The sequence below is a fragment of the Peromyscus leucopus genome, chromosome 12 (genome assembly GCF_004664715.2).
Source record: "Peromyscus leucopus breed LL Stock chromosome 12, UCI_PerLeu_2.1, whole genome shotgun sequence".
Classification (NCBI taxonomy): Eukaryota; Metazoa; Chordata; class Mammalia; order Rodentia; family Cricetidae; genus Peromyscus; species Peromyscus leucopus.
Window position 1 is genome coordinate 41,266,534 of NC_051073.1, and position 27,602 is coordinate 41,294,135.

Here is a 27,602-nt window from a genome sequence, read left to right on the forward strand (position 1 = left end):
ACCTGGACTTGGAGTGAAATGATTTATCTAACGATGCAGCTTGCTCACCTATCAGGGTCCCCTAAGCTCTCTGCCATTCACTTTCTAGCCTGCGATTCCCATCAGGCAGCCAATTGGGGCGGCTGAGTGCTGTGCATCCTGGGAGTTGTAGTTTGCAGCTCCCCACTGCTGACTACTTGGTCTACAGAACGGCTGAGGACGGTTGCCTGGTGTCATTAGCAAGCGGCAAGTATGGCGGTAGCGCGAGCCGACGGGGCTCTGGCTCCGGGAGAAGGTAGGATGATCCCCACCTAAACTCCAAAGTTTACTTCACTAAGTCATATTGAATAGTTGCTTAGTGTAGAGAGGAAGCCTGGATTTAGAGATGCAGTTTTGGACCAGTTCTTTTGATGTGGGGCTGTAGGCAGCGCGGAGGCGCACTACCTACTGGGAGTTGTAGTCCCGCCCTCTGGTCCAATTCGGCAGCATTGCGGTGAAGGCTGGATGAGGGACTTCAGCCCCCAGGAACCTTCGCGGTGCCCGGCGCCCCTGTCCCGCGCTCTCCCTAGGCTGACTGGGCAGTGGGCTTAGGACTGCAGCGACCTTTCTGGGACGTTTACTTTGAGTTCCGAGTGCCCACGGGAAATCGGCAGAGTCTCTTTTTATTTCCTGTGCCCCTCCTCCTCCTCCTCCTCGGTTCCGAGAACGTTCAGGAAGCATCTTATCTGATAGCGTATCATAGTCTGCCTCAACTCTGCCTTGGAAGTGGCCAGTACCCGCGATAGAATCTGGGGGTGACCCGAACACGCCTTGCTGCCCCCGGTCGTTCTGCAGGCCGGGTCCTGGGGTCGAGTTTGGTCTGTGTTTGGCAGAAGCGCAGGCTAGGGGTGCGCCTGTAGCTGGAGATGCCTCCGTGAGGCGCCGGACCTGAGCTTTTGTTTTGGTTACACTCTGAGGCGTGGTAGCCGCTGGCTGGATTGGGGCAGACCCGGGTAGAGTCGGGGCTCACAACCTTGGGACCTTGAATTCTTGAGGGGAGGAGTTCGGCTAAAAGGTGTGTCAGAGCCTTCGGAATTGTGTGCGAACGCTGGGTGCGCTTTTTTCTGGGACAGCATAGTTTTCATCCTTCAAGAAGGGGCCCCCGACGCCTCCCGTGCTAAGAAAACCGAAAAACATTTGACACTTTCTAGGAGAGCAGTCCGGAAAAATTATCTCTCAGGGTGATCCCAGTCTGATGGTCAATTTGAAATTGGCAGTTACTCTGGCCCCGCCCCCTGTGGTAGCTGCCTTTCCTAAACCTCTCTAGCCCACCAAGACAACAGACCAGAGCAGCAGTTAGCATTTACAGAGCCGCTTTTTAAAAGCCAGATGATACTTTGGGCGCCTTGCTTACATTATCTCATGTTTTTATGTAGAACAATGTTCATATTGTGTTCTCACTTTTTTTTTTTTTTTTTTTTTTTTTTTTTTTTTTTTAGACAGGGTCTCATTATGTAGCTGTGACTGGCCTAAAACTCACAGCAATCCTCTTGAGTTTGCCTCTCCAGTGCAAAGATTAAAGATGTGTACTACCACAAGTGGCTCAGCCACATCCTTTTTTTTTTTTTTTTTCATTTTTCGGGACGATTTCTCTGTGTAACCCTGACTATCCTGGAACTCGCTCTGTAGACCAGGCTTGCTTTGAACTCACAGAGATGCCTCTGACTCGCAAGTGCTGGGATTAAAGCCGTGCACCACCAACCGTACAGCTTTTTTTGTTTTGTTTCAAGACAGGGTTTCATTATGTAGCTCTCTGGCTGTCTTGGAACTCAATATATAGACCAAGCTCCTCTGTCTCCCGAGTGCACCACTACGCCTGCTTGTCATCCACAATTCAGAGTAGAAAAGTTAACTCAATGATTGCACATAGAGAGGAAAGACATCGGAGGACACTGAGGGGGCAGCAAGCCTCTAGGATCGGTCTCAGTTACCAAACCTGCCAACACCTGAATTTGGGGAGCTTTCAGACCGAGGAAAGAAAGTAGAAAAACTTGTCTAGAGTGGTTAACCAGGGGAGCTATAGTCTGAATTCATACTACCATGCTTTATTGAGCACTGTCTGTCAAGTCCTGAGGCCAAGTACCAATGGTTTGGCTTCTTCACACCAACCTTGTGAAATCAGAGAATCATTTCATTTTATCGATTAACTGTACTTTGATTTTCAAAATATTTAGAAGTGACCGGGGAGATAGTTTGGTTGGTATAGTAGAAGTGACCGGGGAGATAGTTTGGTTGGTATAGTAGAAGTGACCGGGGAGATAGTTTGGTTGGTATAGTAGAAGTGACCGGGGAGATAGTTTGGTTGGTATATGCTGGCTGTGCAGCTGTGAGGACCTGAGTTCAATCCTCCAAACCCAGGTAAAAAGTCGAGTTTGGCAGCAGGAGCTTGTGGTCTCAGTGCTGGGAAGGTGGATACCGGCATCCTTGGGGCTTGCTGGCCATCCTGCCTACCCCATTTGATGAGTTCCGGGCCAGTGAGAGAGCCTGCCTCAAAAAAACCAAGTGAGGGCTGTAGAGATGGCTCAGTGGTAAGAGCACTTGCTATGAAAGCCTGAGGGCTGGAGTTGAAATCCCCAGCATCCCTGGGAATGCCTGTAACCCTAGTAATGTCTGTAATGCATGGAGGCTAGCTGACTTCCAGGTTCATAGCTCTAGGCTTCCAGGTTCAGTGAGAGAGTGTTCAAGAGAATAAGAAGTGACAGCACAGGACACCCAGCAGTTTCTTCAGGCCTCCTTGGGCATACATGATATGCCCACTGCTCTCCATACCACACTACTTTGGGCACTTAAGGATATACTTGTAGTTAGGTTATAAACAGTTTGATCTCTATAAAAAATGTATAGAACGGGCCTGATATGGTGATAGCTATAATCCCAGTACTTGGGAAGTGGAGGACAACACTCCAGGAGTTCAAATCCAGCCTCAGGCACATAGAGAGTTTATGCTAGCATGGTCAGCTTCAGACTCTGTCTCAAAACACACAAAATAAAACAGCAGCAAAAGAAAAACAATCCAAAACAAAGAAAAATTTGAAGGGTAACAAAGGGGAAAATAAAACCCATAAAAAATTTAAACCCAGAAAACAACAACAACAACAAAAGACCCCCCAAAAATGAAAAACTCAAAAGAAATATGAGCACTAATTTTAAAATACTATTATTAGGTACAAAATAGGAGAACCTCAGGGCCTTTCAAAGGCCCTGCCTCTGACTTATACCCCAGCCTGTAACTTATAAATTCGGAAGAAAAATGTATCATTATAGCTCTGGATTGCTATAGTTTTAATACTTAGTATGCTCTGGTGTATTTTTAAGTATGCGTACATATTTTTTTTCTCAGTGTAAAATGCTAAGCTCAGCTGTCATATTTGCTTTCTAACAAGGTGTCTTCTCTTCTTAAGGTTCAGTGGTGAACTGGTCAGGGCAGGGACTACAGAAATTAGGTCCCAACTTGCCCTGTGAAGCTGATGTTCACACATTGATTCTGGATAAAAATCAGATTATTAAACTGGAAAATCTAGAGAAATGCAAACAGTTGATACAGGTGGGTGTGTGTTCCATAAGACTAATTTATTACTAAACGAAACCAAAACGTTATTCTACATGCCCTGAAAGCAGGAAGTGTTGCCTTAAAAGTTTATATGCTAACTTCTGAAGATGATACATGTATTACATTTATAGTGGCCTAGAAAAAGAAGCCTTGTTAAAAAGTGGAAACAGGGTCAGCAAGATGGCTGTGTAGGTAGGAGTGCTTGTTAGAAGGCCTGAAGACCTGAGCTGGATCTCTGTGTGCCACAGGGCAGAGGGAGAGAACTGACTTCTGAGAGTATGCTGGTGACGTTTGCGTGTGTACTGTTGCTTAAGAGTGCCTGCAAGTGCGCTGCTTGAACACACACACACACACACACACACACACACACACACACACACACACACACGCTCTCTAAATATTTTACATTTCTTGTTTATTTGACTTTTTACTTACTGGTATTTGTGTATATGTGTATGAACGTATGCCACATGTGTGTGAGTACATGCAGAGGCCAGAAGAGGGCATCCAATTTTCTGCAGTTGGAGTTATATACATGTGGTGGTGAGCCACCTGACTTGGGTGCTAGGAACTGGACTCTGATCCTCCGGAAGGACAGCAAGTGCTCTTAACTGCTAAGCCATCTTTCTAGTCATCTATCTGTCTGTCTGTCTATCTATCTATCTATCTATCTATCTATCTATCTATCTATCTATCCATCCATCCATCTATCTATCTATACTTAAAGAGAACATTATATGTTGACAAAGCATTGTCTTAACATAATTTTTACTTCATATTGGGGGGTAAAGAGTTTACTCATCCAAGAATGTTGGGGATGTACTTGAGTGCTAAGAGTACATGCTTGGCATACTCAAAGCCCTAAGTTTAATCGTCAGTACTGCCAAAACAAACAAATGAACAAACAAAAAAGAAGCGTTTATTTGGTCCCTCTTAGTATACCTAGCATTGACCTAGTTTTGGCTGCAACAGATGAAGACAGTTTTTGTGGAGCTTCTATTTTCAAGTTACTGATCTGTTAAGACTGTCTTTAGGAGATGGCTCGGTGGGGAAGAGCACTGGCTTTGCAAACACCAGGGGTTGGAATTGGATCCCCAGCATCCACGTGAAAAGCTGGGCATCAGTGCATGTAGTTTACATTTAACCCAGTCGTTGGAAGGGAGAGATGGGCAGATCCTGAGAGCCAGCTGGCCAGCCAACTTAGCCATCCTGGTGAGCTTCCAGCTCAGTGAGAGCCTGTCTCAAAGCAGTCAGGCAGAGAGTGCTGGGGGAGGCACCCAACGTCCTGCTCTGGCTTTCCCATGTGTACAGATGGGCATGTGCGCCCATACACTCACGTACACGCAACACATAAACAACATACACCACCTACACACGCATATCTTTAGTAATCGACAGAAGTCTCATTCAGCTTTATCTGCACTTTGTGTAACCGTACGTTGATTATGCCTAACACTGGGCTTCATTTTTCTGGATATGTAGATAATGTATTTCTATCATATTCATTGCCATTGCCTCCTTTCTTTCTACTTCCTCTAATCCCTTCTCTCATGTGGCCTCCTGATTTTCCATGGCTTCTCCTCATCCTCATCCTCCTCATTCTTCCCTTCCCCTGCTCTTTGTGATCCAGTGAATTTCATGAGGGGCATGAGTGAGAATCTGTTTTCAGGAGCATAGACACCCTACCAGTGTCTACACCCCTGAAGAAAATGTTTTTCCCTCTTCCTGTCTAGTGATTACTAGACTGTCTACTAATCCTCAGGGATGGGTAGGGCCTTCCAAGCTCCTCTCCCCACCTCCAGCTTGTGGAGGAGCTGATCTTATGGAGGAGCTCATTGTTTGTTTGTTTTTTTTCTTTAAGACAGGGTTTCTCTGTGTAACAATCCTGGCTGTCCTAGAACTCACGCCTTAGACCAGGCTGGCCTCAAACTCACTGAGATCCACCTGCCTTTGCCTCCCTAGTTCTGGGGTTAAAGGAGTGCGCCACCACCACCTGGCTAGGAGGAGGAGCTCATCTGTTGGAGATCTTGTGCTGCTTTGAGTTCAAGAGTAGGACAGCCTGCTGGGTGGTGGTGGTGGTGGTGGTGGTGGTGGTGGGGCACGCCTTTGATTCCAGTACCTGGGAGGCAGAGGCAGGCAGATTCCTGTGAGTTCTAGGCCAGCCTGGTCTACAGACTGAGTTCCAGGACAACCACAGCTACACATAAAGAAACCCTGTCTCCAAAAACCAAAAACCAAAAGAAAAGTACAAAGAGCCATGTCCTCCCCAGAAGTCAGTATTCCATACCTTTCCCCTCTTTCCCCTGCTTCTCCCACTGCACTCCTGGAGCTTGGTGGGGATGTGGTGGATGCCCCACTTACGGCTGGGCATTTAGCAGCTCTTCATTTATTTCCTGTACTTTGATGGGTTGTGAGTCTCAGTAGCCACCGCTACTCACTGCAGAGGAAGCTTCTCTGACTAGAGCTGACAGCAGTAATGTTCTGTGGGGTGTGTGTAGTTAGTTAGAAGGCAATTTGATAGCTACATTATGTCCATTTAGCAAAAAACATCAGGAGATTGTCACAGGGCTTATGTCATCCCCAGCCTCGGGTTTTTGGCTGGTTCACAGTAACACACACACGTGAATTCCTTCCTGTGGAGTACATCAGTTGGCTGCCTCCTAACAGGCTTTATATTTTTTGTTGATTAGAACAACAGACTCCAGTAGTTATACCGTAGGTAATAGGTGTAAATACTATGTGTAAAAATATAAATTTGTTTTGTGTATTTGGCAATGTTTGGCCATCTACCATAATGTGAAAGTAGTAGGTGTGGAGATACATATTTGTCTCTAGGTATAATAATGTTCCCTTTTCACAGCTGTCAGTGGCTAATAACCGGCTGGTTCGGATGATGGGTGTGGCCAAATTGACTCAGCTCCGGGTCTTAAATTTACCTCATAATAGTATTGGCTGCATGGAAGGGCTGAAGGACCTCGTCCATTTGGAATGGCTGAATTTGGCAGGGAATAATCTGAAGGTGAATGGCTTTCTATTTCTTGGGAATTCGCTTTTGAGATTTTTTTTTTTCATAACTAATTGTTCTCTGTGAATAAGAAACTTGGCAAGTATAGAAATAAGCAGGCTGAAAAATGAAAATGTCTACTTCTACAATCTGTGTTGACATAAACTTTAAAAAGCCTCTGTTTTCAACATATACTACAGTATAGTATTTTTTTTACATGTGAACAGAGAATCTATATTATACTTTAAAAAAGTAAATCAAATACTAGAATGATGAGGAAAGAGAGTCTTCCCTACTGAGTTTAAACTTTAAGTAAATTTTAATGGCACATGGAAAAAAAGTTTTGTTTTTTTTTAAGTCAAGAGATCTGGATCTGTCTGCTCCTACTTCTGCCACACAGGAACTGTCACTTTGGACAAGTTAATGAACATTTCTCTATCTGTTTTCTGATGTGCTAGGATGAGGGGGACTTCAACGATAGTAACTGTTGCCTTTCCTGAGCCGCTGCCTTATGGGAGGTGCTTTTCTGAGCACCTTGTGTGTAGTAAGCTCATGTCAGCTGTGACGTAGGTATTGTTATTATACTTACTGTGTAGCTAGAGAAACTTGTCCCAATTCATACATCCAAGAAGTTGCAGAGCCCGAAATTTTTAAAAAATGTATTTGAATTCATTCCCGGAGAATTTCACACAGCATACAGCATATTTAGATTGTATCCATCCACCACTTCTTCCCTAACTTTTTCCAGATCCATCCCCACCTTCCTATCCAACTAGATGTCATCTCTTTTTCTCTTTTTAAAAATAACCCATTGAGTCCAATTTATACTCTCCATGTATTCCTGGGTGTGGTGCCATCCACTGGATCATGGTTGACTTACTTATTAGGAGCCACACTCTTAAGGACAACTGACTCTCCCTTTCTGAGAAGCCATTAGCTGTCCACAGGTCCTCAGGGGTGGGGCTTGGAAGCCCTTCTCCCTCTGTGCTAAACTGTTGCCTGGCTCGTTCTTGTGCCGGTCATGTGCAGATAACCACAGCTGCTGTGCGTTCAGGAGTGCCGTGGTCCCGTAATGCCTAGAAGACACTGCCTTGCTCTGGTCCTCCCTGACCACAGAGCCAGGATTTAGTAGGCTGTGTGGCTTCATTCTAAATTTGCAAATTCTTTTCTCTGCTAACAGTTAGATGTCATTGAAGTTTCTTTGGGCTGTAAATATTTGGGATGGTATGGATTGCTTGGTATCCTTGAAAACTTGCACCATGGCTACTTTTTAAATTTTGCTCCCCCTTTCTCCCTTGTCTTGCTCAGCTCTGCGGCTGTGCTTCCGGTGACAAGAGGATGCAGGGGAGTCAGCTATAAAGACTGAGGGAATGATTGTGTGTTTTGATTTTAAGTGCACTGAATAATATGATGTTTTTCTTGTAATAGACCATGGAGCAAATCAATAGCTGTACAGCTCTACAACACCTTGATTTGTCAGACAATAACATACCCCAGATAGGTGATCTATCAAAACTGATGTCTTTGAAGGTAAGTGGGTCTTCTTTCACTTTTTAAAAATTATCACAAATTAAAAAAATTACTAAAAATGTAATCTACTTGGCATAAACTCGGCCTGCCATATACTGTATATTAAGAACCTCTCTCTTTCTCTCTCTCTCCTTTTGAAGGGGTCTCCCAGTAAAGCCCAGGCTAACCTCTCAGGGCCACCATGATCTTTGTCCCTCTTTCCAGAATTACAGGTGTTTGCCGCTATGCTTGCCAGGTTGTCTTTGTTGTAAAAACTTAGGAACTTTTTGGTTTTTTCTTTTTTGTTTTGGAAACAAAGTCTCACTGTATTGCCCTGGCTATTTCTGGAACTCCTGAGCTCGAGAGATGTACTCTTGAGGCATAAGAGTGCTTAGGCCTCCCAAATTGATTGTTACTTCCTGTATGTGATTTATTTACTTTATATAAAAATAGTCATTGTAGTTAGTTACTTCTTATTTCCCATTCTCTGAATGTAATGAATTCCCTTTATTTTAAGGTAGCTAATGCTAGGGGCTTCAGTAAACATATAATATTCTGGTAATGTTTGAAGTAATCCATCCTAAAGTTAAGTGTTTTGTTGTTGTTGTTGTTGTTGTTGTTTTGTTTTTTTGTTTTGAGATAAGGTCTCTCTATTATATAGCTCTGTCTGTCTGTCCTGGAACTAGCTATCTAGGCCAGGCTGGGCCTCGAACACACAGAGATCCACCTGCCTCTGCCTCCCGAGTGCTGGGATTAAAGGCGTGCGCCACCACACCCGTCTTTATTTTGATATTTTAAAAGGAAATGAATAACTATGTTGGACATTGCTTTGTGTATTAACGTAAATTGCGTAGCATGCTAGGGCAGCATAGCATAGCTAGATACTACATCAACTATGTGTTCTTGGATAAGTCTTAAACCCTTGTTGGGCTAAAGACCACTTAGGAACCTTCTAAGTATTAATCTTTGATTACGTGCGATGAGAAGTATGTAACAAAATACATGTTTTTATTCTTGCATACACCATTTTGGCATTGTCAAGTCAATTTATTGATAATTTGTTGACTTGTATTTTTTTTTTCAAGACCTTGCTTTTACATGGAAACATCATCACTTCTCTTAGAATGGCACCTGCATATCTGCCCAGAAGCCTTTCTATATTGTCTTTGGCAGAAAATGAAATCCGAGACTTAAATGAGGTAAAATGTGACTCTGGGATATTTCCTTGTGGGATCTAGGGAGTAAAAAGTCCAGGACTCTGTGGGATCCAGGAAGGGGAAGTCCAGGAGAGACAGGAGAGGTTCTTGTAATCAGATGTTTCTCTCCTGCCTGCCTGCTTCCAAATACCCAGCAGCCACTTCCCCAATAATTGACTCAGAGGCTTAATATGAATTATAAATGCTCAGCCAATAGCTCAGATTTATTACTAACTATCTCTTATATTTTAAGTTAACCCATATTTCTATTTATGCTTTGCCACGTGGAGCTACCTTTATTAGCATAACACATTCATCTCCTGCTCCCTCTGTGTGACAACTCCTGACTCTGCCCTTCTCCTTCCCATCATCCTTAGTTTGGTTGCCTCACCTATACTCCCTGTATGGCTTCTGGCCAATCAACGTTTTATTAATCCGGTTCAAGTGACAAATCTTTACAGTGTACAAGAGGATTATTCCACAGCAGGTTCTCAAAGCTCATTTTTAGACTGACCATCTTGGGAGAATTGCTGCCTGGTGAAACATTTGGTGCTAGAGCATCAGTGTTTTTCTTAACACTGGCAGGTCATCAGGCTGAATTTCAGCTGTAATGCTGCAATTATCATCACTGGTGATTGGTAGGAGAAAGACATCTACTTTATAGGGGCCAATAAGGCAACCTGTTCACTTTTCCCTGGCTTCTATTATGTTTCAAATAGGGTTTTCTCAAGCCAGGCAAAGTCCCTTATGTCTGTAACCTCAGCACTTAGTAAGTGGAGACAGGAGGGTTAAAACTAAAGATCATCCCGGGTTAAATGTGACCCTGCCTTAATAAAAGGAAATATGATTTTCTTAACTAGGAAATAATGCTGATGCTTTCTAATGCAGGAAGGACACATGGCTAGGTTTTTAGAGTTTTGGAAGTCACTGGCTAATAGTTGAAAACTGCTTGATGCTTTTTAGAACAAGAGGGAAATTGTGACATTTTCAAATGCTGCCAAAATTATGTGATCAGCGGAAACCCTGTGCTTGACACTGAACATTCATTTGTTCAACAGAGATGTCTTTTGTTTTAGATCTCGTTTCTGGCCTCTTTAAGTGAATTGGAGCAGTTGTCAATCATGAACAATCCTTGTGTGATGGCCACACCGTCCATTCCAGGGTTTGACTATCGGCCGTACATTGTCAGCTGGTGCTTAAATCTCAGAGTACTAGATGGATATGTGATTTCTCAGAAGGAAAGGTGAATATGATTTACTTAACATGGCATCAATCAAGACATTTTTTTGAAAGATCATTTCTAACTTGCTACAGATTAATTGTTGAATTTTTTTTAATTGTTTTTATTTATTTACTTTTGGTCTTTATAGACAGAGTTTCTCTGTGTAGACCTGGCTGTCCTGGAACTTGCTGTGTAGACCAGGCTGGCCTTGAATTTACAGAGATCCACCTGCCTCACCCTCAGTGCTGGGACTAAAGGTGCGTGGCGCCACCACCACCATCACCACCCAGTTTGTTGAATTTTTTGTTTGTTTGTTTTGTTTTTTCTTTCAAGACAGTGTTTACAAATTAAATGCTGGTTATTTAGGATTATCCTTCCTTTCTTAGAAAAGACAGAAGATAAACATCAGGGCTGGGAGCCAGGTGTGGTGGCACATGCAAGTAACCCCAGTACTTGAGAAGCAGAGGTAGAAGAATTAGGTGGTCATTGTCATCCTGGGATACATTGTTGGTTCTCGAACAGCCTGGGCTACAGAAGAGCTCTCTCAGGGCTAGGGAGTACAGCTCAGTTGGTCGAGTGCTTGCCAGCCATGTTTGAAGCCCTTGTTCTGTAAGCATGAGGACCTGAGTCTGAACCCCAGAACCCACATAAAAAGCCGAGTAGAGCTTCTCGTACCTGTAACACCAGGATGGGGAAGGGGCTGGCAGAAATAGGTGGGTTGCTGGCTAGCCAGCAAAGAGCAAGCTTCCATTTCCCTGTGCGATGGTTTCAAAGCCCTGGTTTTCTCATAAAATGGCCATGGTGGTACATTCCTGTGATTCCAGCGCCGGAGAGATGGAAGTAGGAGGATCAGAAATTCAAATCATACTCAACCACAGAGCAACTCTATATGAAAAAAAGGGGTGGGGTGTGGAAAGGAGAGGTGTCCCAGCAGATATGAACACTGACTGCTCTTCCTGGGTTCTAGGCCCTGCATCCACATGGTGGCTCACAGCCAGCTGTAATTCTAGTTCTTGGGGATCCTATACCTGCTTATGTCCTCCAGATGCATGTGGTACATAGATGTACATGCAGGCAAAAATACTTGTACACATTAAATAAAAAAAAAATGTGAATATCAGCCCTATAGGTTGGAAGTAGTAAGTCTAAATGCCAAACTCACAACAATCTATGTTCTAAAAGTTCTTTTGTTGATTGCTTGGAAATTGTAGCATTCTTTCCTAGAAACCACATTATGGATGTGGTATAAGATCTTGAATTAATCGCACAAAAGCTTGTTAGCTATCGTATGTGTAAAAGAGGGTATTAATAGTATTTTTGAAACCAATGGCCTTTTATGATGCCTCCAGGAAAATGCACATGGTGTTTCAATTTGGGACCTGAAGCAGGCATACTATACTGTTTGTTTCTCAACAACCATCCTTAGATACACGATGGTCTCTGCATCTTGGAGCTGGGAACCTGTCCCCCCAAGATTGCATCTTCTAGAGACTGTTGCCTGATCATTAGAGCCTTCAGTCAGAGTCTTTAGGAAAGTGGACTGTGGAGACAGAAGGGACTACGGATTATTCTCTTTAATATGCCTCCTTTCATTTTCTGCCCTTAGGAAATATGCATTCATGGACTCAGCCCAGTTTTAGCCTTCACTTCCGAAAGTTCTTTTGGGAGATGGTTCTCTTTCCCTTCCTCCTTGGCTTCTGTCTGTTCCTGCTTCAGACTTCAGGCTTGGTGTCCCCTACCTTCTGGCCTGGCACTTCCTTTTCCACCCCCCCCCCTGCTGTAGAATGCTGGGGTTACAGATGCATGCCGCTGAATCTGGCTTTTTATGTGGTTTCAGGGGTTGAACTTAGGTCAGTAGATCTGAATAACAAGTGCTTTTGCCTGCTTAGTCATCTTGCTGACCCTATGAATGCATTTTAAAAATGAAAATATGAGCCGGGTGGTGGTGGCACACACCTTTACTCCCAGCACTCGGGAGGCAGAGGCTGGCGGATCTCTGAGTTCGAGGCCAACCTGGTCTACACAGTGAGATCCAGGACAGGCACCAAAACTACACTGTCTTGAAAAGCCAAAAAGAAAAAAGAAAGAAAGAAAGAAAGAAAATATGGTTTACAGGGGGCATATCTTATATTATGAGTGTAAATTTCTCTCTTTAGAGACAGTGTCTTATGTAGCCAGGTTGTTCCTAAGGTCTCTGTATAGCCAAGGGATGATCTGATTGCTCTGCCTTCACCCTCTCAGAGCCAGGATTCCAGGCCTGCTTCCATGCTGGCTTCACGTGGTCCTGGGACAGAATCCAGTTATTCATGCTAGGCCAGTGTTCTGCCATCTGAACCCCACCCTCAGCCTGCTCTCATTTTTTAGTATCTTAAAACATCAAGCAAGTTGGTAATCATAACACTTGGGAGGTAGAGGCAGAAAGGCCAGCTCCAGCTATATTGCAAGTTCAAGTTCAGCCCTGGCTACTTGAGACCTTGTTGCCAAAACAACAAAAATAAAACCACCAGTTTATTACAGTTGTACCCCATCGGTTGGCTATGCTGACCGGGCAGTTCTCAGACAATTTCCTGTGTGTTTGGCATCTTCCTCCCTCCTGCATCACCTAAAGATTGGTGGTTGGTTATGATGATGTGATCAGATTCAGTTTGGAGACTTTATCTATCTATCTATCTATCTATCTATCTATCTATCTATCTATCTATCTATCTATCATCTATCTATCTATGAGGTCTTTCTACATAGCCTGGGCTGTCCTGGCACTCACTATGTAGACCAGGCTGTCCTGGTCACAGAGATCTGCCTGCCTCTGTCTCCCGAGCACCGGGATTAAAGTTTTGCACCACGGTGCTCAGCTAGTTTTGAGGTTTTAAAGGGAGGACTACTTTGTAGACACTGTTGGATTGTACTCAGTGTCTGGATGTCTATTTTGTTATTAATAGCTATTAATGATCCGTGCCTGAAACCATTAATTCATTAAAGGTTACAAAATGGTGAAATTCTGTCATTTTTATTAGTTACACTACTTGTGTGAACTAAGTATCTATTGACAAATTTTGTATAGGAAATAAAGAATTAGCAATATTTAATCCCCACTATTTACCAGTTTAAAAAATGACCAATTAGGTATTTTCAAAAACTGCCATTAAGAGCTTATAGATTGCTTCTATTTGACAAAGTAAATGGAGAGAATGTTCATTGCTTCTTTGAAAATAATTTAAAAATACTTGGACTCATCAGTGTGAACAGTGCCTCTAATTATGAAAGAAAATTAAAATATAAGGCCAAGGGAAGTGAGTTAGGAATATAGGTTGAAAACCAGGGTTTTATCACATGTTTGTAATCCTACTGCTGAAGAGGTAAAGGTGGGCAGATTGCTGGAGCTTGTTAGCCAGCCAGCCTAGGCAAACGGTGAGCTCCGAGAGTGACTCTGTCTCAAAAATGTATTGGAGAGCAGTAAAATGCATTCATAGGGTCAGGTACTCAGCCTCAACCTCTGGCCTCAACTACACATGCACATGACTTTTCACACACATGTGCACACTCAGGAACATACACCCTCCCCCCACCTGTCAAAATTAACTAAAAGTAAGAAAATCAGTAATTAAAAAAAATGATTTCTTGCCGGGCGGTGGTGGCACACGCCTTTAACCCCAGCACTCGGGAGGCAGAGCCAGGCTGATCTCTGTGAGTTCAAGGCCAGCCTGGCCTACCAAGTGAGTTCCAGGAAAGGTGCAAAGCTACACAGAGAAACCCTGTCTCAAAAAAAAAAAAAAAAAAAAAAAAATGATTTCTTTATTTTTATTTTATGTGCTTTGGTGTTTTGCCCACATGTATATCTGTGTGAGGATGTCATATCCCCAGAACTGGAGTTATAGACAGTTGTGAGCCGCCACGTGGGTGCTGAAAATGGAACCTAGGTCCTCTGGAAGAGCAGCCAGTGCTCTTAACTGCTGAGCCGTCTCTCCAGCCCCAGTTATTTTTTTTTTAATGAATCATGTAGTGGTAGTATAAGGTAAATTCAAAAGGAAGATCACTGTCACTCAACACTGTATTTTGACCACCCCTCTGCCATCACCTCTTCCTTGTTTCCCAGTTTGAAAGCCGAATGGCTCTATAGTCAAGGCAAGGGACGAGCATATCGGCCTGGCCAGCACATCCAGCTTGTGCAGTACCTGGCTACAGTCTGTCCTCTTATTTCTGCACTGGGTCTTCAAACTGCAGAGGATGCCAAACTAGAGAAGATTCTGAGCAAGCAGAGGTAAGCCCGTGTGTTTGTGGCCGCTGAAGGGTTTAGAGGTGAAGGTACCTTGGATTTCCCTGTGGCTAGAGGGCACACATCTGGACACTCACACCTCTCGTCACTGCAGAGAAACCGAGTTACATGTGTGACTTGTCGCCTGGCAGTTGCTCGGCTAATCAGTTCTTGGTGGGAGAACCAAGCCGGATGATAACAGAAGAATGGGAGATTTGTCAATGGGAAGTTATAACCCAGTGGCAGATTTGCCTTACCTGAGTTTGAGCCACAACACCTCAAGAAGAGTACTTGGCCTCATGTAGCATGTTAAGTGCTAATATTAACAAGCATGGCCAGAGTGTTTAGTAATCACTTCTGTTATCAGAGAGCCTGTCTTTCAGTGTTTTTGCGTATGACATTGTGTTTGTATAAGGTCATGTGGACAATTAATTGTGTAGATTGAGACAGGGTCTCATGTAAACTAGATTGGCCTTCGACTCATGATGTGGAGAGGGTGACTTTGAACTACTGATTCTGTTGCCTCTATGTCCACAGTGCGGTTTATAGGCATGTGCTGCCATCCCCGTCTTTATTTAACAATTTAAAAACCCTTAACTTCTTTTACACAATGCATTCAACAGAGACTATAGTTTGCCTGTGGCTGAAGACACCCTTGCTAACTTGTCAAGTTTCTGTCTTAGCATATTAATCGAGAAGGCAGGAGAGCATCCCATTTTAGTTTGTGTGGATGATGGCAGATAATATTGGTTTCTAGGTTTCACCAGAGGCAGCTGATGAACCAAAGCCAAAATGAAGACTTGTCTCCTCTTGCTCCTATTGAAACAAGAGCGCCCCTTACACCTGAGTGTTCAAGCCCTGTTCAAGATTTCCAGGAAAGTGGTAAGAAAGTCATTTATACCCAGTGCCTGAGAACCGCTTGCTCCACTACTTTTCTTTTTTCTTTTCAAATCATTGGACTTACTGGGTCATATACAGTTTGTTTCAGACAGGGTCTCTCTATGTAGCTCTGACTGGCCTGCAACTCACCATGTAGCTCCCAGGCTGGTTTGAACTTGCTTCAAATCCTCCTGACTTGCTTCCTCTTTTTTTTTTTTTTTTTTTTTTTTTAAATATTTACTTTATGTATGTGTGTGTTTGTTCTGCTTCTTCTTGGGATCATTGGCTGCATTGGTCCATGAGGATGGAGGGAGCAGAAGTAGGGAACAGGGTTTGGATGGCTGTGGGTACAGTGGAGACAGCCCTCTGGGGTGATTTTAGTGAATCAGCTCAGCTTTATTCCAGAGTATAGGGAAGATAGGATTGGGAAGCCTGGGGACAAACCCAAAGCTATGTGGCATGCTCCTATCACAAGGCTGGGTTTGTGGCAGCACAGCTCTATGAAAATAGCTAGAGCATGTTATATAATTACCATGTGGTCCATGGGGGAAGAGCATTTGCAGGGAACTATGTTGAGGGTCATACTTGAGATAAGTCAGGCATTCAGACCTAGAAACATCTTCCAAATAAAGGCAGGTAGAGAGCAGGAAGTTTCACTGGGGGAAGGGAATCCTCTACATTGCCAAGTTTTGAAAAAGCTGCCAGGCTAGAGTAGACTGCAACTTCTGACCAGCACAGCCTACCAACATGTGTGAGAATTTATGTGTATTGTATGAATGTAGGAGTCTGGAGGTCAGAAGAGGGCATCTGATCCCCTGGAACTGTAGTCACAGACCATTGTGAACTATCATATGGGGGCTGGGAGCTGAACCCTGGGCCCTCTGCAAGAGCAGCAAGTGCTCTTAACCACTGAGCCATCTCTCCAGCCCCTCTCTTTCTCTTGAATGCTGAGATTTAGTAGACATGAGCCACTGAGCCTAGCCAAAACCGTATTTTTGTAACATTTTATCACTTTAACTTTAGTGGTTATTTGAATCTGATTTGTAGATACATATATATGTGTGCATGTGTGAGTACATATATTTGTATATTTTATATATGTACATATATTCCACATATATGCATACAGATATGTGTATGTGCACATTATATTTCTAATTAAAAATTTTAAAAAGATTTATTTATTTATGTATTTTGTGCATATGAGTGTTTTGTCTACATGTATGCTTGCACACCAGAAGATAGCATTGGATTCCATTATAGACAGTTGTGAGCTGCTATGTGGTTGCTGGGAATTGAACTCAGGTCCTCTGGAAGAGCAGCCAGTGCTCTAAACTACTGAGCCATCTCTCCAGCTACTCTAATTAAATTGTTTTTTAATTATATTTTTTATTGCATGTATGGTGGATAGGTGGGTGTATGTGCTATGGTGTGTATGTGGAAGTCAGGGGATACCTCTGTGGAGTTGGTTTTCTTCTTATACCTTTATGTGGCCTTAGGTGATTGAACTCAGGTCACCAGGCTTATGCAGCAAGGTCCCTCACCCTTTGAGCCATCTTGCTGGTCCCCATGTTTCTATTTGTATGTGTGTGTGTGTGTGTGTGTGTGTGTGTGTGTGTGTGTGTGTGTTCCTGGGGATTGTACCTAGGGCCTCAGGCATGCAAGACAAGTGTTTCACTGTTGAGCTATAGCCCCAGCCCCATATTTCTTTCTTTGTTTTTTTTTTTAAATAATTTATTTTCTGTTCATTGATGTGTTTTGCCTGCATGTATGTCTGTGTGAGGGTGTCAGAAGCCCAGGAACTGGAGTTATAGACAGGTATGAGTCGCCATGTGGGTGCTGGGAATTGAACCCAAGTCCTCTGAAAGAGGAGCCAGTGCTCTTAACTGCTGAGCCATCTCTCCAGCCGCCTAGCTCCATATTTCTAATTTTTAAAATGATTTCTTGTGGGGCTGAAGAGATAGCTCAGTAGTTAAAGGTGCCTCATGGTCTTCCAGAGGACCAGAATTCAGTTCCTAAGAACCCACATCAGGCAGCTCACAACCAAATGTAACTTTAGTTATGAGGGATCCGATACTCTCTTCTGAGCTCCATGGACACAGACATACACACATTAAAAGGAAAAAAAAAAGCACTTTGTGGACATCATCTTTGTATAGACTTGGTAATGTTGGCCTCGACCTCACGGAAGCTCTTGTGTTTTAGCCTCTCAAATTTTATACATGAGCCACCACTCCTATTTTAATAAACCATTTTCCTTTTTTTTAAAAAAATCTGAAATCCTGTCCTGGATCTCTCTCTCTAGATCAGGCTGGCCTCGAACTCACAAAGATTCGCCTGCCTCTGCCTCCCGAGTGCTGGGATTAAAGGCGTGTGCCACCACCGTTCCCATTTAATTCTTTTATGTGTATGTGTGTTTTGTCTGTTTGTATGCCTGTGTCTGCATGCATCTCCTGTGCCTGCAGAGGCCAGAAGAGGGAGCAGGATTGCCTGGAAATGGAATTACTGACATTGTGAGCCTCTATGCGAGTGCTGGGAATCAAACTCAGGTCCTCTGTGAGAGCAGCCAGTGCTTTTAGCCACTGAGCCATCTCTCCAACACCAAGAAATTAATTTTCTTAAAAATGTTCGGTTTGACATTTTAGTCATGTTGGAGGCAACCATTTTATTGTACTTTACTATATTTTAGGGATTAAATTTCATTCAAAGTAAACAACTGAAGGATTAGGGAGATGGCTCAGTGGATAAGGTGCTTGATGTGCGGCCTGACAACCGAGTTCATTCCCTCAAACCCACATGGTGGAAGGAGAAAACTGACTTCTACAAGTTGTTCTTTTTTTTTTTTTTTTTTTTTTTTTTTTTTAAACTTTTTTTTTAAAGATTTATTTATTTATTATGTATACAGTATTCTGCCTGCATGTGTCCCTGCAGGCCAGAAGAGGGCACCAGATCTCATTACAGATGGTTGTGAGCCACCATGTGGTCGCTGGGAACTGAACTCAGGACTTCTGGAAGAGAAGTTGGTGCTCTTAACCACTGAGCCATCTCTCCAGCCCTACAAGTTGTTCTTTGACCTCTGCATGCAAACTGTGGCACGCATGTGTGCATACACCCACAGAAAGGTTACATAAGTAAACGTAAAAAATGTTTTACGAATACAATTAAGAAGGCTCTTCAAATACTTGCTGATTTAAGTGATGCTCTCTTGGTTCCTCTAGAACCTGTTCTCCAAATCAATACTTGGGTCGGGATAAGCAGTAATGATGATCAGTTATATGCTGTTAAGAGTAACTTCCCAGCCTCTGCACACACTGCAAGATATTCTCGGAACGACCTCCACCTGGAAGACATACAGACGGATGAGGACAAGCTAAACTGTAGTCTGCTCTCCTCAGAGTCCACTTTTATGCCAGTTGCGTCGGGACTGTCTCCAGTGTCACCCACTGTTGAGCTGAGGCTGCAGGGCATTAGCCTGGGCCTAGAAGATGATGATGGTGTTGCAGATGAATCCATGAAAAGGCTGGAAAACCAGGACTTGGATAAGGACAAGGAAAAGCCTTCATGGGATGCAAGTGAGAGTTCTGTTCAGATGCTGAAAAGTAAGACGAGCACAGAAGTGAATGAGAAAGCTGGGCTGTTACCTTGTCCCAAGTCAGCCATCATCAATGCTATCTTGAAGGAGGATAGCCACGCTCTTACATCTTTTCCGGAGTCAGATGGACACAGTGTGTCCCACTCAGAACCAAATGGTGAAGAAACCGTGTCTCCTACCGCTTCAGAGAAATTTCCCTCCAGGATTTTTACCCAGAGACCAGTTGCTTTGGGACAAGATAAAGTCACCCTCCAGAAACTGAATGCAGCTGCCACCAAGCTGCAGGCCTGTTGGCGGGGCTTTTTTACCAGGAACTTCAATCCACAAGCCAAAGGGGTACGTTATGAAATCCGGCTGCGCAGAATGCAGGAGCACATTGTCTGCCTGACAGATGAAGTAAGGAGGTAGGTTGGAAACTGTGCTGTCTGTTGGCTTGGGGTGCCAGGTTCTGAAGTTATTTGTTTTAGGACTCTGCTGCTGGGATCATGACACCCCTGTTGGGGTGCTCATCTCCAGTGATAGACTGGAAGCGTCTTGAGAGTACAAATTGACACGTGCATCTCCATTCTCAGCGTAGCAATTGGTACCCATCACAAAAGATGTTGAGTGGTTGGGAACTACATAGGCATCTATGATTCTCAACAAAGAAAGCAGATACTGTAGAAAAACTGGATAAGGAGGGAAGGAAAGTCCACATAGAACCAACTAGGTGACATAAGAGCTAGAGAAAAATATCAGGGGTTCCCAAGGGACTAAAATTCTGGGGTGAAGGTAAGAATTATTCCTCAGTTCCAGGGCATACATGTTTGGCTGACTGCCAACCTATGGCAATTAGGAGTTCATTAATATTGGAACTAACGGTGTTTATTAGTACAATAGGTGGCGTAGGAGAAAGTAGCAAAGGAACCTGAGAAGGAATAGCCAAGAGAGTATATTACATTCAGTTCCAGTGGGGTATAGTGTTTCAGGAGAAAGGAGAGGTGCTTCTCGAAGGGTAGAGAAGTGATGCTAGATTTAGCCAATGGTTGTAATTGGTGACCCTCAAGACTGTCCTCAGGTTCCATGATTTGCTAAACGGACTTGGAGAACTCAGGAACTGTTCTGATCGTGGTTGCCGTTTATTATAGCAGATGCATGCAGATTAAAATAGGGAAAACCACACAGGACAGATCAGGTGCAGGCTTCTAGAGGTCCTCTCCCAGCTAACTCATAGAGGTCCAGGGCTTGCTTCCCATCGCTGGGATGTGTGGTGACACATACAAGTAGTGCCAACCAGAGGAGCTTTCCTGAGCATTCCGGCCATGGTTTCTATTGGGGTCAGTTATTTAGTCATTCAGTGCTCACGTGAGTGACTTTTCTTACATTTCTCATCCCCTAGAGGTAAACTGGTACAGTGTCTGAAAGTCCCAGGGGAACAACATGGGGTTTTACTAGGAATCACATTGGTGTAAACTCTAGGGCAACTCAGTACCTCAGGTTTACTCTTCGGGTAAATATTTCAGGGGCTTGGAGGTTGCCTTCCTTCCTGTCCTATATTCGGAACGTGCAGGGCACGAACGTTGGTCCCTTCAGTTTTGATGGGCTAGCCCTTCACTGCACAGTGAGTTTCCTAAGGGTGGTTTTAGCAGCGTGGAGATGAAAGCCAGCTTGAGATGGATTGAATAATGAATAAGATATAAAGAGCTTAAAGAAGGAGTGGCACCAGTTCTTTGGGAATGAAGAAAAGAGAGCAGGTAGTTGCTGGTAGGGAGTCTGTAGGTAAAGATTCCTAATTAGTAATACCTAATGTGTGGGTTCCAGGAATTGAACTCATGGCTTCAGGCTTGTCAACAGGCATCTTTTCCCACTGAGGCATCTTGCTAATCCTTGGAATAACTTTTAAAAGTGGTGTAGCTAAAATGCTTGGGTAATAGAGTGAGATTATGACAGTAGATTCACGGGGTTCGTTATTCTTAGGTAGAGCATCTACTTGAATGTTGAGCCTTCAAAACAAAAGTGACAGAAATGGGGTGCAGAGAGACTGGTGCGGAGACATCAGTGAATAGTGTGGGGAGGGGGAGAATTTATCAGGATAGCAGGTGTCCTTAGAGGAGTGTCTTAGGGTTTCTATTGCCTTGCTGGAACACCATGGCCAAAAGCGACTTGGAGAGGAAAAGGTTTATTACAGCTTATAACTCTCTGGTCACAGTCCATCACTGAGGGAAATAAGTGCAGGAACTCAAAGCAGGAACCTTGAGGCAGGAACTGAAGCCGACACCATGGAGGAACACTGCTTACTGGCTTGCTCCTCACAGCTTGCTCAGCTTCCTCAGCTTGCTTGCTTGTTTGTTTGCTTGCTTCCTTGCTTCCTGCTTGCCTTCTCTCCCTCTCTCCCTCTCTCTCTTCCTTCTCTATCTCCCTTCCTTTCTCCCTCCTTTCCTTCCTGCCTGTCTTCCTTCCTTTCTTTTTATTGAAAATAATTTTTTTTCATATAATATATTCTGATCATGGTTTCCCCTCTCTCATCTCTATCTCATGGAGTGGGCCTTCAATCCAGTCAGATAGTTGATTACTCCCACAACATTGGTGTGACTATTGCACCAGTGTATCATGCATCAGCTTGCTTTCTTATATAACCCAGGACCACCTGCCCAGGGTTTGCATCACCCACAATGGGCTGGGATCTCCCATATTAATCATTAATCAAGAAAATTCCCCATAGACTTGCCTGTAGGCCAATCTTTTGGGGGCATTTTTTTTTTTTCAATTAAAATTTCTCTTCCCAGATATTTCTGGGTTTGTGTCAAGTTGCAGAAGAATTCCACCAGGACAAGGAGTTAGATAAAGAATCGCTTGAAAACAGCAGTGAAAAGCAGTTTGATGACTTTGTATAAAAGAAGAAAAAGGCTTCTAATAGAGAGAACTACATTGCTTGCACAAATGTGTCTGTTTTGGCTAAGGAAAAGTTCAGAGAAAGGAAGCCTGTAAGAGAGTTTGCTGCTTAAAATTCAGGAGTGCCAGATAGCACAGAAGGATGTCTTGGAGACTCTAGAGAAAGTGGATAACCATGTTGGAAGTTCTGAAAAGGGATGAGGTATAGCTCAGGTGTAGAGTCTTTGTCTAGCGGGTACAAGGCCCTGGATTCTCTATCCAGTACTGCAAAGATTAAAAACAAACATAAAACAAACTTCAGGACAAAGTGGGGTGATATTCCAAGTGTAATGGACAACTAAGGAAGGCTCTGCTTTGGAATAGGCCTAAGAATCGAGGTGGCATCAGTAATCTCAGGAAAGACTGAGGTATATGGGAGAGCAAGTGGTAGATGGGAGAATCTGGGATACTAGGGAGAATCAGGAATGGGGCAAGCAGGAAAGTGATTCTTTAGGGTTAGTTCTGCTAATGTCTTAGGAGAAAATCGTTTGTGATCCTGAGTATGTAAGCGTGATTGTTCACTTTCGAAAGCTTTGAATAACTAGCCTTTTCTAGGCCCCTATCATCTTGTGTTTGCCCGGGAGGCTGAAGGGCAGATAAAGAGGTGTTTAACACATAAGCGTATGTACACACACTCACACTCTACAAACATGCCCGCATTGGTCGTACTTTGTAGACTGAACATGTAAATTTCAGTTTCAGATACATCTTATTTGGCTTCTGTCTTGAAGCATATTCATCTTGAGCTATGCTTGAGGCATTTTAAATAAGGTCAGAGCTTACATATTCTAACAGTGGAAGCGGTAACTGTTAGGTAATTAATCTCTTTCTAATGCGTTTGTAGTTGTAACAGGAAGCATTCTTCCTTATGTCAACATGATCTTTTGAATCATTGTAGATTAAGAAAAGAAAGAGATGAAGAGCGTGTGAAAACTTTCGTACAAGAAGAAGCTGTCAGATTCCTTTGGAACGAGGTAAACCCCCACTGCTGATTTCTCTAGAATATATGAACACAGAAAATTTCTAGTGAGAATAATTTTTTTTTTCAAGACAAGGTTTCTTTGTGTAGCCTTGACTGTCCTGGCTTCAAACTCATAGTGATCCACCTGCCTCTGCCTCCTGAGTGCTGGGATTAAAGGCATGTGCCATCACTGCCTGGCCCAAAATCATTTTAAACCTTTGGTTTTATTATTACTGTAAAACTTTAAAATATTATAGCATTATTAATACTGGAATAAAAAACTTCCTAATAATAATTTCTTAGAAATATCTTTTTTCTTAGAACTATCTTAACAAATAAGTTGTTGTATTTATATAAACCTACATATTAAGATAATTAATTTTTAAGATTTTTTTTACTTACCATTAGTAGGAAACTGGTTAAATAAATTATAAAAATAACAGTACTATAGAATAGTATGGGACAATTAAAAAGGATAAAGTAGTAATATGGACTGACCTGGAAAGATCTCCAGAATAATACTAATAACAGTAAGAGATGGAGCTTAGCATCCACTTGGTTTTAAAAGCTCTCTGAGGGCCAGTGAACTAGTTCACTGAGTGAAGGTGCATGTCATCAATATTTACAACCTGAGTTTGGTCCCTGGGACCACATGATGGAAGGCAAGAACAAACTCTTGCACGTTGTCCTCTAACTTCCATAAGCATGTGTGTGCCCCCATCCATAAATTAAAACAATTACAAATATATATTAAAAGTATAAGTATATGAGAATACATAGAAAACATTCTGAAAAGATGGACTTTAAACCACTATCAGAAAGTACTTGATGATACAGGGCTGTGCAGTGAGAACCTGTCAAAAAGACAGACAGAAGTTACCTTGAAGAGTAGTCAAATGAAACTAAAAATCCCATATATGCCTTTCTTCTTTCCCTAGGTATCTATTTTATTTTACTTTTGAGATAAATTCTCATGTGGTCCAGGCTAGCCATACATTCACTATAGCTGAGGATGACCTTGAACTCCTGATCTTCCTGCCTACACCTCACAAGTGGTTACAAGTGTGCACTATTACAACTGACTCATGTACTAATGGGGCTTGAAACTAGGGCCTCATACATGCTAGGCAAACAATATACCAACTGTATTGCTTGCAACTGAAAAAAAGATTTATGTGTATCAGTGTTTTGCCTGCATGTATGTATGTGCCCTATGTGTATGCTGCTGTGGCTCTTGTACACTGTAAAGATTTGTCACTTGAATTGCTTTAATAAAATGCTGATTGGCCAGTAGCCAGGCAGGAAGTATAGGTGGAGTAAGCAGACTGGAGAATGCTGGGAAGAGGAAGGGCTGAGTGAGGAGAAGCCAGCCAGTCACCCAAGGAATAAGATGCCAGCAGACCAGTAATGCCAGGAACACATGGCAATACATAGATGAATAGAAATGGGTTAATTTAAGTTGTAAGAGCTAGTTAGTAATAAGCCTGTGCTACTGGCCAAGCATTTATAAGTAATATTAAGCCTCAAATTCAATCATTTGGGAAATGGCTGCTGGATATTTGGGAATAGGCAGGCAGGAGAGAAATGGTCCACCTACATGTAATGCCCAATGTAGGGCACCATGTGAACCGAGAGCCCACAGAGGTGTATATATTTCAATTTATTAAGGGGTGCAGTGGGGAAACAGAGTCACTCATATAGAACAAGGAAGATTCCACCATTGCCAATCCTGCTGGTCCAGGTGTTGCTGTTCTGTCCTTCTGCCCTGGATGAGAAGGGGACCAACCTCAGGCTGCTTCATGAAGCTTGACTCGATCTTGACCACCCAAGAGAGAATAAGCACAATCCTACCTCAGTTTTAACCAGACACATACCCAGAAATTGCCTATTGGGCCAGATAGCCCAAACGTCATTGTTTGGACGGACGGGACAAATCCCACAACAGTGTACAGTGCCCTTGGGGCCACAAGTGGGTAGTAGAACCCTGGGACCTGGACTTACAGATGGTTGTGATCTGCTGTGTGGGTGCTGGGAACTGAATTCTGGTCTTCTGAAAGAGTAGCAAATGTTCTTAACTGCGAAGTCATCTCTGCCAACCTTTACTTGCAATTTTTTTGTTGTTGTTGTTTGTTTTGTTTCTTGAGACAGGGTTTCTCCGTGTAACAGCTCTGACTGTCCTGGAGCATGTTTTGTAGATCAGGCTGACCTCAAACTCACAGAGATCCACCTGCCTCTGCCTCCTGAGTGCCGGGATTAAAGGTGTGTGCCACCACCACCCGGCATAATTTTTATAGTAAGAGTTTGAAGTTATTTTTATATCTTAAGATATAAAAGGTTGTATTGTCAAGAACTTGGGAATATTTTTAGTCATTTTAGAAAGTTATAAATACTAGATTTTAACATAATTGGAAATCCTGTGTCTGCATGTCTATCTAGAGGCTCCACTTACACCCTCAGGTGCTAGTCGGCCTTCTTGACTAGGTGTCAGTCAGTGTTTTGTACATTGTTGACCCCTTAGTTAGGGAGAGAAGATGCTATTGTATTTCCCATTGTTTCCTCAGTGGAACAAGGGAATTGCTTTGGCGTTGGTGTCTGCTGGCGATTGCCCTCTGCTACCAAGGACACTAAACACTGTGCATGCTGGTTAGTCTGGAAGTCCTATGCAGAGGACAGGGGAGTAATGAATGAAGACACTTGCATGACTTCTGAGAAAACAAAGCTCAGGACAGTTTAAAAGACAAAGTTTTTATCTTATAACAGAACTGTGCTTTCTGGTTTACAGGTCAGATCTCTACAAGCTTGGCAGCAGACCGTGGAACAGCGTCTGGTTTCCTGGCACACTGATGTTCCTCCTATATCAAGTACTCTGGTGTCACCCAAGCCTCCGTTGTTTCCACAACATCAGGACCCCTCTTCTGATCAGAACTCTGATTGGTTCATTGCTGAGGATGAAGCTCCTCAAGAGAAATCTGTACCAGAATTTCCAGACTCTGGTTTTCATTCCTCCCTAACCGAACAAGTTCACTGTTCGAAGGATTCTTTGGAGTTTGAAAAAAGTTCCATAGAAAGCACCGAAAGCTCCCTGTTGGGGAATTCCACGGACACAGTGAAGTATGGCAGAGACCCCAATTTAGAGGCCAGGACTGAGGAGCACAGTGACGGCAGTAAGGAGGGCTCGAGCCTCGAGCAGGATAACGCCCTGCTCGAACAGTATTTGACTTCAGTCCAGCAGCGGGACGACGCTGATGGGAGCCTAGGTTCTGAGGAGGCGGCAGCAGACACTGAGTGCCGCGCAGCTTCTTCTCTGGAGGGCTTAGATGCCTCGTCTCAGAGTGAGGCGCACAGAGCATCTCCCACTTTACAGGATGAGGTTAGCCAGACGCCAGAGAACTGTAAGTTAAAGGCAGACGCTCAAGGGCCGCAGCCGGAATGTGATACTGCATTTCAGGTGGTGCAGGTGGGTGTCACTGTGTGACCTGTCTGATTGACTGGGGAGCAGAAAGCCACTGGGGTTTTCCTAATGTTTTCAGTTGCTTCTTTCTTGTGCTTGGGAACAATCCTTCCCCCATTTTGTTATTGTTTATATAAAACTTGTATTCTTGTCCCATATTTTTCAGATTTTGAGACATGAGCTAAGTCTTCATTTTGATTGTATTAATGTACTAAAAATATTGATATTAAAAGGCATATGCACTTCATTTCTTAATAATTACACAATAATGTTTCTTTTACATACTTCCTTTCAAATACAGTTTCTTGAAGTAGTTTTGGCAATTTAAATAGGAGAATTTGGTCCTTAATTACATAGTAAGGAATATAATATGTAAGGCATGACTAGGATGAGGATTATGAACAACTGAAATTTGCTGGACAGTCTCCTTGGACTAAAAATATGTTTTTTCCCCTCTGAGCTAAGGAAAGCCTTCTTATATATATATAAGAAAATTTAGGGAGAATAATGATTATAGGAGTGTGTGTGTGTGTGTGTGTGTGTTTGTGTGTGTGTATGTAGTTAAACCCAGAACCCCAAGAATGCTAAGCATGTGCTCTGCCACTCAACTGTCTGTAACCCCCAGACTATAAGATTTTTAAGTGGGGTGATTAAATTGCCTCATGATAAACTTTAGCTAATTTGTGGATCAGTTTTTGAAGTAAAGTATTCCAGATAGGATTAAAAATCAAGCTTACTTGGGCAAGAATATTTCTCTTTGATATGGAGGAAGGAGACCTGAAGCTCATTCACTTGGAATAATGCTGCTCAAATGTCTAACTTTTCATTCTGTGCTTTTTTAGCCTACTGACATTTTTGTGCCAATATTTTGGTAAGAAATATAGTGTAAGAAATCAACATGCATTCATCATTGTGTTCTTGCTTTTATTTCTATATGTATTTCACCTGAAGGGCCAAAGTTGTTCATTTCACTTTGTGTGTGTGTGTGTGTGTGTGAGAGAGAGAGAGAGAGAGAGAGAGAGAGGGAGGGAGGGAGGGAGGGAGGGAGGGAGGGAGGG

General features: G+C 43.1%; 1 protein-coding gene across 1 annotated transcript; it reads left to right on the plus strand.

The window, feature by feature from the left end:
• Window positions 1–85: 85 nt before the first annotated feature.
• Window positions 86–27,555, plus strand: Cep97 (centrosomal protein 97). Its single transcript, XM_028867496.2, has 11 exons — window positions 86–274; window positions 3,420–3,562; window positions 6,429–6,587; window positions 8,001–8,102; window positions 9,167–9,280; window positions 10,354–10,520; window positions 14,593–14,757; window positions 15,509–15,633; window positions 18,849–19,626; window positions 23,031–23,106; window positions 25,876–27,555. The coding sequence occupies exons 1-11, from the start codon at window positions 232–234 to the stop codon at window positions 26,566–26,568; spliced, it is 2,565 nt and encodes an 854-aa protein (XP_028723329.1). The 5' UTR covers window positions 86–231; the 3' UTR covers window positions 26,569–27,555.
• Window positions 27,556–27,602: the final 47 nt, after the last annotated feature.